The sequence below is a fragment of the Meleagris gallopavo genome, chromosome 14 (assembly GCF_905368555.1).
Source record: "Meleagris gallopavo chromosome 14, MGAL_WU_HG_1.1, whole genome shotgun sequence".
Classification (NCBI taxonomy): domain Eukaryota; kingdom Metazoa; phylum Chordata; class Aves; order Galliformes; family Phasianidae; genus Meleagris; species Meleagris gallopavo.
The window spans coordinates 15,269,783-15,281,598 of record NC_139417.1 but is presented as its reverse complement, the minus strand read 5'-3'; the positions used below and the strand labels follow the sequence as shown (position 1 = coordinate 15,281,598).

Below are 11,816 nucleotides of genomic sequence, written 5' to 3'. Positions count from 1 at the left end.
TGAACTTAAAGATGTAAGGGAAGGCTGGGTTTGCATCTGGAATGAAGCAAGGCATGCAGCAGCTGTAGTTGTTGGAAAGGAGAGCGCCAGCAACATGAATGAGTTATGCCATGGTTCCAGCTATGCACCAGTGTCTGTACAAACCAGCCTGAATCTGTAGGCAGTTTACAGTTAAAGGCTTGGACAGGGAGGGCAATGCAGGTAAAAATTGGGAAAATGTATCTCTCTAAGAATGCATGAGGTTTCATGAGAGCAAGTTAACGCTTTCTTTGCTGTGGAATCCCGTGAAAGATTTAGACTAAATTCAAATGGTGATAGAATGCAGCTCTTACCTGGTAGTGAAAAGTGAGGGAGTAAGCAGAGGCAGAAGACTGCAGTCCTGGTGCTGATGCCAATCAGTGGCTGCTCCTCTGGTATTGTGCCAGAGGTGGGACTGCACGGAGGTGTTTTCAGATGGTTTGAGTTCTGCATGTTACATTCTCTAAGTGACATGTTCTGGACTCTGTGGCCAAGCAGTGTGCTCCTTTGGGTGTGAGCACATCCTTGGCGTACTGTGGGAAGTGGGTGAATGTCTCCAGAACAGCAACAGTGCTTTAATGGTAAGGCAGTGGTGGCTGAAGTGCAGCAAAGCAAAGTCACATATAAAAATCTGAGAGCAAAGGGAAGAGCTTGCCTTTAGCATGAGATCTCTAACTCTTGGTTTGTTTTCCTTCAGTCACTGAACATCCCCTTTGAACATGGCTGGGGGAAGAGTCTGAAATCCTGCAAAACCACTTTATTTTTTTTTTCTTCCCCCCCCCTTCCTTCCAAGGGAGGGCAGGAGCAAACAGCTCGCACACCTCCTGCCCTGTGGGCCCTTACAGGCAGCAGGCTGAACCAGTTTGCCCATCTCTGGGTGCTGTTGGGGAGGTACCTGCTCCAGGAGGGCTTTGCAGAGGCTGCAGCTGGGCTCGGGGCACCAAGCAGGGTCTGATACAGTGCTGAGGAGAAGTTTATGGAGCGTGGCACGGAGTGAGGCGTGCGAGCAGCTTTTGGCTCCAGAAGGTACCTGCCATCAGCTCTCAGGTGAGAAACTGAGATTATTTACAGTGAGCGTGAGAGACTTCTGTTGTGTATTCAGTTCTGTTCCCGTGGCTGGAGGTGTTCCCAGGCACTCGGAGTGCCTTAGCACAAAGGGTATCAGGAAGCTTCTTCTGAGTGTACTTGGATTGAGTACTGTGGCAGAGGGAGCAGAGGGTTCTGCAGGCTGTCTCAGCCCTGCGGTTCTGCACCCTGCTGCTGGGCACCAGGACCTACAGACAGGGCCAGCACTGCACCGAGCTACCAAGTGCTTTGGTTGCTCTGAGATCTGCTGCAAATCCATGTTGGGATCTCCCTGCCTAATGGCTGGGACTCAGGTGCTCTTTGGCACAAGTCCCTTACGCCCTGGTGTAAAGATAGGGAAAAGCAGGCTGCTCTCTTTTTCTTTGTGGATATTTAGGTATGTGCTGTGACATAAGGCATGAACAGCTGGAAAATGTGCTTTCTCCTGCAGTACTGTGAGGATATGTGGGGTTGTCAAGCTCTATTCACTAGAGCTGGCATTCTGAGCCCACCCCAAGCCATATAAGATAATCTGGGATAGGGAATATCACCCCCCTGCCATAGAAGCAGGTGACAGATCCCTTTCTCTGGTGACAGGCATCCTGCCCATCAGCTCAGTGCTCCTCAAAGGGATATGTGAGTAAATCCCTGTTGTGGCAGCAAGCATATTGAGGAACAGATGGTGCTGTGCTACAACTTTACCTGCTATAAGTCTAATGCACAACTCAGCGATACAGAAACAGGCATTGTATTCCAGTGGCTGCTACATTCTGGTGGGGGGTTTGCATTTGATTTATCCCTTCCTTCTGCTGATTGCTAAAGGATATTATACACAACTTTTTTTTTTTCTCCCAGAGGGTTTGGAAATATAACATCAATGAGATTTGTGATGGAATCCCTGAATTTATTCTCCCTTTGCTGTTTCTGTGCAAGTCATACCAATGAGTGTGTGCCATGATGTGCTAAAGGAGCTCACAGCCCCTGGAGGAGCAGGTGTCTGGTGTCCCCCCAAGCTCAGTTAATGCTGGAGTGGTTTTTCAAGGTTTGAGAAGCAGCTGTATACAGCAGAGGATGATGAAACAACCTGTTTTCTATGGCTGGCCATCCTTCTTCCTCCTCCACGTGGAGGGCCAGGTGCACTGGTGTCCTGGTCTTGGTGTGGCTGTCCCTTTCCCTTCCAACCATGTGTGCAGGATGGGAGCGGGGCTCCTGAGGGCAGCCATGTGGTGCTGAGTGACCTCTTGAAATGGGCAGGGGAAGAGATTTGTGCCACCACTTCACCCATTAACCTGAGTGAGAGTAGCAGTGTGGTGTTTTTTTTTTTTTTTTCCAATGCCTATTTGATCTTATGGCTGCAGAAAGGATCTAATATGAACTCTGTAACTCCATTTCCAAGCATCCTCTTCCTGCTCCAAATGGCTTCCTTTCCCTAGCTGAAGCTCACATCATGTCCTCTCCAAGGAGCATGGGAAAAACACATTTTAATTTTTCACTCTTGGCAAATGAGGAATCACGCCCATGAAAACAAATACCCATTAATTATGGCCATGAAATGCTGATTGAATCACAGCTTTGATAATGGCAAGGACAGTTTGCAAGCCTGCTTTATATCCCAAAGGGGGAAAATAGAAATGAGAATTTCTTTGAGCAAGCTTTCAGCCCCTCCTAGCCTTCCATTTAGAAGTTTCGCTGCCAACAGGTACTGCTCAGTTATGGCAGTGTTTCCATTTCAAGCGTGAGAGGGGGACTGAAGTTATTGCCTGTGCTAATTGTTAACAAATGCTGAACTCGCACTCGTGCCCATTAGAACAGAAATAGCATTTCTGGGTGTAGGAGTGGTCACAGGTTGACCCCCATTGGGGAGAACTGCTGCTCCCTCTCTCTCCCCCTCTCTGCCCTTTCTTCTTGTTTTTCTCCACTCGTTGCTCTATGAAAGAAGCCACTCTGCTTTGTTTTAGCTCTGCAGTTGCTTTGCACCATGTGGGCTGGGCTGACCCCCTGCACCCACATTCTCACCCTGTGCTCAGCACCAGCTGAGATTTGGGAAGCTCCCACCCTGCTTGCAGGGCAGGGCTCTGTGTCCAGCACCTGCACCAGCACAAATCCTGCACTGTAGGGGTGAGGTCCCTCATCTGAGGGGCTGACTCAGCTCAGCAGCCCCTCCACATTTCCCCTCTTGGCTTCCTCCTGCATTGTGCGTGGCTTGGTGCTTCCGATGTCACCACTCCCACCACAACCCGCTGCTGGCGTCACTCCTTTCTCCTTTCTTTTTTTTCTTTTAAGAAGGCAGTGAGGTGGTAGTGCTCTTCCTCATGCTTGGAGGGGCTCAGATCCAGGGGACACCTCTGGAAGGAAGCTGAGCTGTGGTTTATGTATTGTGTGCCCACGTGAGTCCTGGGGGCACCACTGTGTGGGTCCTGACCCATCGTTCCGTACTCCCAGGGGCTGGATAGGAAATTACGATACTTTTAAAATATAAGTTTTAATTTTACAATAATTACTTCTTGGCTGGCTTGAGTGTTTGCAAAAAGCCCCAAAAGCCTGAGGAAGGGCAGGGGAGTGCTGCGAGGCGGTGGGGCTGTCGCGTGGCCAACCTTGCTGCCAGCCCATTGGAGGCTTTCCATTGCTTTCAATGGGCTTTGGATTGAGCCCATGGTGTGCTGGCTGTTTGTTTTGGAGGTCTTCTGAGGATAAAAGCAGCTTTTCAATGGCTGTTCTTTTTCTTTGGCTCAGTTGCTCTCTGCGCCTCGTGGCCGGGTGCTTTTGGATGTGTCCCTGTTCTCTGAATGGGAAGCAGCTTGTGTATTCTGGAAGGCTTGCTTTGGTCTTCCAACAGTGTTTAGTGCCCAGCACAAGCGATGCGACCCCTCTGTGGGGTGATGCTGTGCGCTCAATTCCTTTTCCATGGTCAAATGGTGGGATAGCACCAAGGCTCACCATCGAGAAAATTGTTGCTTACACCAGAGCTGCCTCACTCCAACAACAAAAAGCACTGATTTGCCTCCTTTCAAATTCTGGATAATTATTCCCTTTTTTTTTTTAATATGTCCGGAACTGACAAATGTACACTGCATGGCTATTTTGTTACTAAAATGAGGCACTAATTGCTGGAGCAGCAGATGATACATTTTGAAATTTCTTTGCTTTCTGCCTCGAAGCAGAATTACAGCAGACCTGTGTTCTCAGGAAGCATTGCTCAATAGCAATGCTGGCAATGTGTTATATAGATTTATGATTTACCAATTTTTCTTCTATTTGCTGGTGCTCTTCCCAACCATTTGTGGTTCTCTGGCAAAAATTGGCCACGAAGATGAGCAGCTGTCTCTTAGAGAGGTCCAAACTGAACTCATGGGCAAAACCTGCCCATGTCACATTGTGTTGGATCAAGCCTCAACTAAAGATGGCACAAGGGCAGTTTCTGCAGCACGCTGGAGCCATGTAGTTGGATCTGGGTGCTTTGGTCTGGGGGAGAGGAGCACTGTGGTGCTGGGAGAGGCATGGGCTGCCCATGCCATGCTCTGATCTCTATCATTGGCAGTGGAGGAGACAGGGCTGGGTGGCTTCAAATAGTGACTTTAATGAAAGTTTGTATCAGTGTTGGTACTGTGCCAAGTGTAGCAATGACACTTGAATGGATTCTGGGTTTATGGTCTGAAACTGCAGGTGGGGAGGAGAGGCACAAAAGGTGGCCAAGGTGGTCTCTTTGTTCATATTCCTTTAGGTGCAGTGATCTCAACTGTGACATTCAAACACAAAAGGAAGGACAAATCCTCTACTGGGTGTGTGGCTCTCCTGGGGTTGGCATGACCTGTGAAGTCTGATCAAGGGCAGAGCATTGCTCTGAGTCATAATTTTTTTTTTTCCTGGAGGCTGCAGCATCCCGGGTTACTCATCCTGAGAGAATGAATGCACTGAGGGTATAATTATCGTAGTTAGACATCATTTATTCTCACTATTTTAAAGATTCTTGTCAGGTGACTAATAGGTTTGGGTTGTTATTTTTGTCATCCTGGCTATGTATATCATGCAAAATGCTGAAACTTTACTATCCCATTTATGCTTCCTCTTACAGCATTGTAGATCTCTGCCGAGTACTTAGGTTAGGTAGTAATTCTACCCCATTTGCCATGGATTAACGAGGCTATAAAATAATCGTAAAGCTGGGGCAGCCCTGGATTTTCACACTCCTCACGTATTTGTATCTATCACAAAGTCCTTCATCTAACATCATTACCTGATTTCTCTGGGCTCCCTTTAATATTCCTTGCTGACTTTAAGAGCTGGAGGTACCAGCTTGCTTTGGACAGCACCAGGAGCTGGGTGATCCTGACACCCACTGTGGAATAACATCATCAGGCATGAGGGAAGGCAAGCAAAGCAGGTTGGGAACAGTGATGCCCATCATGGTGACCTCTTGGTGAGATGGGTGAAGAAAGTAGGATGATGAAAGCATTTTCATGCTCTTGTTCTCTGTTGGTTTTGGAAAGGTGGAGGTATGAGGCTACAGCCTGCAAGGGTAGAGGGCCAATGTGGCTTTGTCCATGTCAGCCCCCAGAGAGCTGTGCTATGGAAACTGGGTGACACAGCCTCGTGGTGGTAGGGCAGTGGCACACGAAGGCAATTCCAAGTTTGTGGAACTGGAGCACTCGCTGCTTGTGCTGAACCTGACCTGAATCTGTAGTGCCAGGTACGTAGGTAAGGGTTGCTGTTGGAGAAGTCAGGCTGTAAGTGCTTTAATCACTTGCAGAGTTAAAAGGCAGTGGCACTTCATTTCTGACAAGAAACGATAATTAGCTTACTGTGGAGTAGAAGCTGAGAAATTTGTTTCTGGCACAGTGCTGACTTCAAAAATGTGTGTGTCACTGCTTTATTGTTATTGTAGAAAAATATGCATACAGAGAGGAGGCAAAAAGACAGCACCTCATCCATGGCTTGGAAAACTGCTGTTAAACCAGTACCTTAAGCTGGCAGCAGAGGGGAGAGGCTCTGTCCTGCAGAGTGCTTCAGGATGCAGTTTGCTGTTGGGTTTGGCAGCCCCTTGGCTTGGAGCACACTGGTGGGAAGAGCTGGGAACCCGTGTAATGCCTGGAGTTGCTCGTGGAGAGAGCCTTTCTTCAGCATCTCCCATCTGTCTGCTCCAGATAGACCCATCATCTCCTCTTCCTAGCTAAGAGTAGGACATCCTGCCATGTAGATTTTGTTTGCTTTCTAAATTCAGGCTTGATAATGTGAAAGGCAAATCTCTGGAACAATTGATCTGAGAGGTGCCCAAAATTCATGCTAGAATAAAGGATGAAGTACATTACAAAGATCTCTGGATTTTTTTCTTTTTATCTCAAGGAATGAAATTGCTTTGCAAACACCTTTTGCCAGAAGTTGATTCTCTTTTCAGAAACTCTCAGTCAGGGAAGGCTGGATTACAGACTTATCCCATATGCCACTGCTGCTTTTTAAGCATCTTACATACTTAGAGGTTACAACATCAAAGAGAGGATGGCTGATGACTACTTCACTTTATCTTTATTAAGTTGGTAATTAAGGGCCAGAGTGTAGCAGAAATGATTTTTGAAAAGTCACTTCATCTTTATTTGGGGTTAATTGCATTAATACTCACAGCTTGACAGGCTTCTTACAAGACAAGAATTTAAAGAAAGGGTGAAGGAGATGTGAGTTAGAACTTCCTCAGTGCTGAAGCTGCACAAGTAAGCAGTGAGCATGGTGGGGCTTGGCCTGCCCTGAGACCACCCCAGGATGCCAGGACTTGGGGATTTGAACTTGTTGAGTTGGAAGTAGAAGCAGATATCCGTGTAGTGACATGCCTGAAGCAGAAGTGGTTCTCAGGACTCTGCAAGGGCTGTCTCAATGGTTTCTTGGTCTTTTCTGCACCTTGCCTTTCTCTTTATAGAGGATTGAGTATTGGTTGCAGTCTTCATTCACAGTAAGTGAATACAGGCTACGGACAAACCATGCTCAGGACTCAAAGCAATGGCTAGGGCAGACATCTGCTAGCCCTTATAATTATTTGGTACATCTGCACAATAATTCACCTTTTACTGCTGAAGGTGCAGAGACCAAAAAGGATCAAAGCCTTAATGTCATTACCTGCCGCCTGGGTCTGGCTATGCGTCCTGTTCTGTATTTCTAATCAATGGTCTGTATCTAGTGGGAATGCAGCTTTGTAGATGTCAGAGGAAACTGATGCTTTTGTCCTGTGGTCTCTCAGGTAGATGAATTATGTATCTGTGTGAACTTTGTATGAGGTACCTTGAAAAGAAAAGCAGTGATTCAGCTACCCTCATTCCATTCATTGTAGCACAGAATGTAACATGCAAGGAGGGTTGAGGATCCCTCTGAGATCTTTTCCTATTATGTCGGTGAACCTTTGTTCCCTTTTAGCATTTATTATTCCAGGAATACAATCAATAATACGAAGAGAAGCATGAATCTGCTGCACATCACATTTTCTATCCTGTTAGCAGTGTGCTCCTTAGATTCCTGTTCTGTGGGCTTATTCCTTACCAGAAATGAATGTCCTGTTGTTCGTATAGCTGCAGATCAAATAGATTTGTAGTATCTCTCTATCTTGAGAGCGGTGCATACGTCTACAAAATCTTTTTCTGATATAGCTATTTTTTCCCCATGAAGGTTTGGTTACTGTGACTTTTGAAAGCCATTTGGACATCCTATTAGCTTTCCCATAGTGAATTTCCTGTGACCTTTATTCTCCAAGGAACATGAATATCAGTTACGTACTTCAAATTAAAACACCTGGAATCACGTTCTGAAAGAAGTCCACAGAAGGCAAAGCCAATCTGAATGGATGCTTCATCAGTCCCAAATCAAATCACCAATGTTCTGAATTACACTCAGCTCTTCTTTATATTATCAACTCTGCTCCTTTGTGTGTTGGGGAGAGCAGTGTGGCTGAGATGGAGCTGGCTGGAGCTGTCCCAGCAGCACAGAAGGATGGGAGGCACAAAGGGTAACTGCCCCATATGCAAGCACCATTTAAAAATACCATGGATCGTGCCACATCTAAAAAATACCTTGTGTTATATCAAAGGAGAAAATGCCCATCTTTATCTTTTTCCTTATTTAGGGGGAAAAGGCACAAAAGACAACAGAGTAGAGCAAGCATTATAACTTTTCAGAGTGGCATGGTTTGATTTTCCTGGCTTAGGGTAAGGCCATTCCCTATGCTGTTTCCTAAACTATGAAGCTGCTTTTCTTTTTGTCTAGAAATGGAACCCAAAAATGACAGAAACTTGGATTTTCTTTTTTAATCTGTGTTTAACTTTGGCAATGGCTTGACCACAATGTGCAGATGCCATGGGAGGTGCTCCCAACAGCTCTTTGAGCAGTGCTGTCCAGCTGCAATTACCCTCAGCTGCCTGGGCTAACTGCAGATGGTGGCAGTGGCCTCTCCCAGTGGAAAACCAAAACTTCTCATTTTGTACATCCACACTGATATTCAAGTGCCCTAAACATAGAATATAGAGCAGTGATGAGTAACACCCCAGATGCAGGAAGCTTTCCTTGTGGCCACGGGCTAAGAGAACATTGAAAGGAGTGATGAAACTCTTGAGGTGGGTGTACAGGTGCTGGATTTTAAATGTAGAGCCTGAGTTCTGTTATAACAAGTTCTGTCTCTGTCCTGGATCAGTGGAAAGCTGCTACAGGCTCCAAGCCATTGTGCCCTGGGCCAGGCTGGGGGAGCACCTCCTGGCTTGGCTTGGTGTGAGGCAGATTAGGTCCACTTTGCAGTATAGACCCCAACACAAGGCATCTTGGAGGTTTCTGAGCTCCTTTTCTCACCCTGGTGTGGAAAAACTGAGGAGAGATGTTGCTTCATAACAGCTTCAGATGTTTGAAATAGTTGTCATAGTCTCTTCTGCATTGAGAGCACATCTGAGATGTTTAAACTCCCTGGAGCTGCACGGAAAACTGAGACCAGCACCATCATGGGCAGAGCCATTCTTAGCTCGTTGAATGCACGAGGAAGAACTGTGATGCTCGGTGACACACAGGTCCAAAGCCTGTCTGAAACAGGCTGTCAGCAATCTGCAGAACTGCTCTACTGTCTGACTCTCAACTAGGATACGAGCTGACTGTGCAACTGTGGGTTCTTGCAATATGAAGATTTACATTTCATTGCACAAGGCAGTGGAGTTGGTCTGGCTGGTGCTTTTACCATGTCTCCTCTTTGTGCAGTTCCATCAGTGAGGTGCTGACAGTTGCACAGGTTGGGCCCCTTGCAGCTCTGGCCCCAGAAAGCTTTAGGAAACCTCAAGTCCCACGAGGGGCCTTAAAAAGGTTAATTACCTTTTGACTTCCACCCAGAGCTGCTCCCCTTGGCTTTTGCTAGGAAAGAGCTCACAAATGAGGGGTGCAGCATGCTGACATTAACAGCTTCTGACCCAGAAGGGTGGATTGCCTGGGAGTTGGTATAAGATTAAGCATCAAGGCTGTGTTCCCTCGTGGGCTGTTAGCTCTGTGTTTATTCTCCGTGCTCTGTTTATGAAGTGTGCACGAGGAGCTTCGTTTTTCTCACGCAGCAAATGCTGTGTCAATGGAGCTGTGTGAGCTGTGCAGGAGAGCAGCACTGTCTCTTTGGCAGGTGTTGAGCTTTCAGCCGGTACGAATGCAGACAGCAAGTCTGAAGCTTTGTACATTTGGCATCTTCTGCCACCCAAGCTGAGGAAATCGGTGCCTCCATTCTGCAGGAACTGCGCTGATCTGTTTTTCCTCCTCCAGTTGCTTTTCCCAAAGGTGCTTTTTAAAATAGGATTCCCAAGGAGAAAGCGCTGACAGCTCGGCTCCCCGCGTGGCAGATAACGAGGTGTCGGTGTGATCCTCCCGCTGGGTCCTTTCCTCGGAGCTGAGCGATGCGAACGAACGCACGGCGTTGCTCGGAGTAGGGCGGCAGCTCCATTAATCCCTTAACGGCGGTGGCGTATAAATGGGGTTGTTGTCAGGACACGTGGCAAAAGGGTTAAAATTTAATTAGAAAACCTGGTGGCAGCTCCAGGAGCTTAACGGAGATTTGTGTAAGCCGCTCGGAAGGACAAGGCTGCTGTGTGAGCTGCTGGCGGAGCCGGGCTACTGCAGCCACTGGCTCTGGGGGCACGCCTGGAGCCTGCCCAGGAAGCGCCGTGAAAGAGGAGTTTGTTGGGAGGTTGGACTCGGCTCTCTGCACGCCCTATAAAGCCAGCAGGCCGGCATGCCAGCGTGCTAACCAGCCAGCCGGGCGGGACGCGGAGGTTCGCTGGGACCATGGCTTCGGTACTGATGTGCGGGGTGGAGGATCTGCTGCTCGGGGGCAGCCGATGCGTCTGGACGCTGACGGTGACGGCGCTCCGGCGGTGGTACGCAGGGCGGCTGCGGGCGTGCCGGCAAGCGCTGCGGGCATGGTGCGGCCTCGGGGATGTCTACCAGGTAGGGGACACCTGCGGAGCTGCCAGCGGGGATGTGGGTGTGGGGCTCTGTTTGTCACAGCTGGATATTGGAGATCGCAGTTTGCGTTGCAGCATGGTTCTGTCTGTGATAAATCTTGGTGTAAGTGTCGCTGGGCTGTTTGTTTATCTTGGGTATTTCCAAGCTGCTCCTTCTCTCTCTTTCTCTCTGCTGTTCTGTAGTGTGGGGAGCTACAGAGCTCCCAGCAAAACTGCCCTCCCTCCGTAACCATTAAAGCATCTCTTGCACGTGGAAGCAGTGCTAAAGGGACATCTGTACCTGTGCAATCCCTAAGGGACCTGTTGCTGTTTAGCTGTAAGGCATGCCCAGGTTCAGGTGTGCCCAGCAGTGGGAGAGCAGCTATACAACTGATGGCTCTTATTGTGCTCGAAATTACTTTGGCACTGCATACAGATGAATATCATCTGAGTATGTGGATAGTTTGGGAATGCACAGCCTGGCTGCTGACCTGTCCTGCCTCACCAGCACTGCTGGGCTGGCCAAGAACCCACTGACAGCAGATGGACTCAACTCTGCTGCTGCTGCTTGAAAGTGGCTCCCTCAAAGAGTAACGTTTTCTTGAAACAAAGTGGGACTGTACCTCTGTCTGATGTTACTGTGTTCTTGTGGCTCGGGGTAGGGATTAATTTGTCCTTGCTCTCAAGTAGCATCACTCCCTTGCTGCTATGGGGATGTGAAAATGGGCAAAATGAGGAGATGAGTGATGCTAGACAGTGCCTGTGCTGGGTGGGGATCTGGATGCTACCCATCCCACTGGGCTGTGCCAGGTCCTCCCCATGATGGAACCAGGCAGGGACAAAGCTGCTCTCACATCTTAATGTCAGGAATTTCCTAATGGTCATTTTGGGGTGAGTTAAACAGAGATGGCTGAAAGAATGCCCTGTGGCTCTTCCTTGGGTTGTGCAACACATTGCTTTTTGTGCTCAACTCTTGGCTTTTTGCTGTTTAAAAACACTGGTGGGATCCCTTCTGATGCTGGTGGGAACAGAGCGAGTACACAGCAGTTGGTGTCACAGCCTGGGTGGATGTCATAACCCTACAAGAGGCTGAGTAAATTATTTCTGGTTATGATTTCATTTTCTAGGGATGTGTGTGGATTATTTGTGCCCAGGCTGTGCAAAGGGAGTGCAGGTGGGGTGATGTGACAGGTTCTTGTGCTGCTGTGCAACCCTGAGGGCTGCAGCTCCCTTTCATCTGTGCTGGGGGGTCACATTGCTTTGAGGGTCAGGGGCTGTTCTCAGGTGAGGTGGCACTGAACA

General features: G+C 48.1%; 1 protein-coding gene across 5 annotated transcripts in view; it reads left to right on the top strand.

Annotated features, from left to right (window-relative positions):
* The first annotated feature begins 904 nt into the window (after window positions 1-904).
* The window catches only part of FRMD4B (FERM domain containing 4B), a 74,629-nt gene continuing 63,717 nt past the window's right edge, over window positions 905-11,816 (top strand). Inside the window, exon 1 of one of the 5 annotated variants that reach the window (XM_085235668.1) lies at window positions 905-1,065. Coding sequence is in view for 4 of the 5 variants with exons in the window: in XM_010718713.3 (XP_010717015.1) it covers window positions 10,357-10,518 (162 nt within the window). In the remaining variant the exon portion in view is untranslated. Of the gene's footprint in view, window positions 1,066-10,257; window positions 10,519-11,816 lie in introns of those variants that run through there. The other 4 variants (XM_010718713.3, XM_085235667.1, XM_085235670.1 and 1 more) reach the window with 4 other exon arrangements.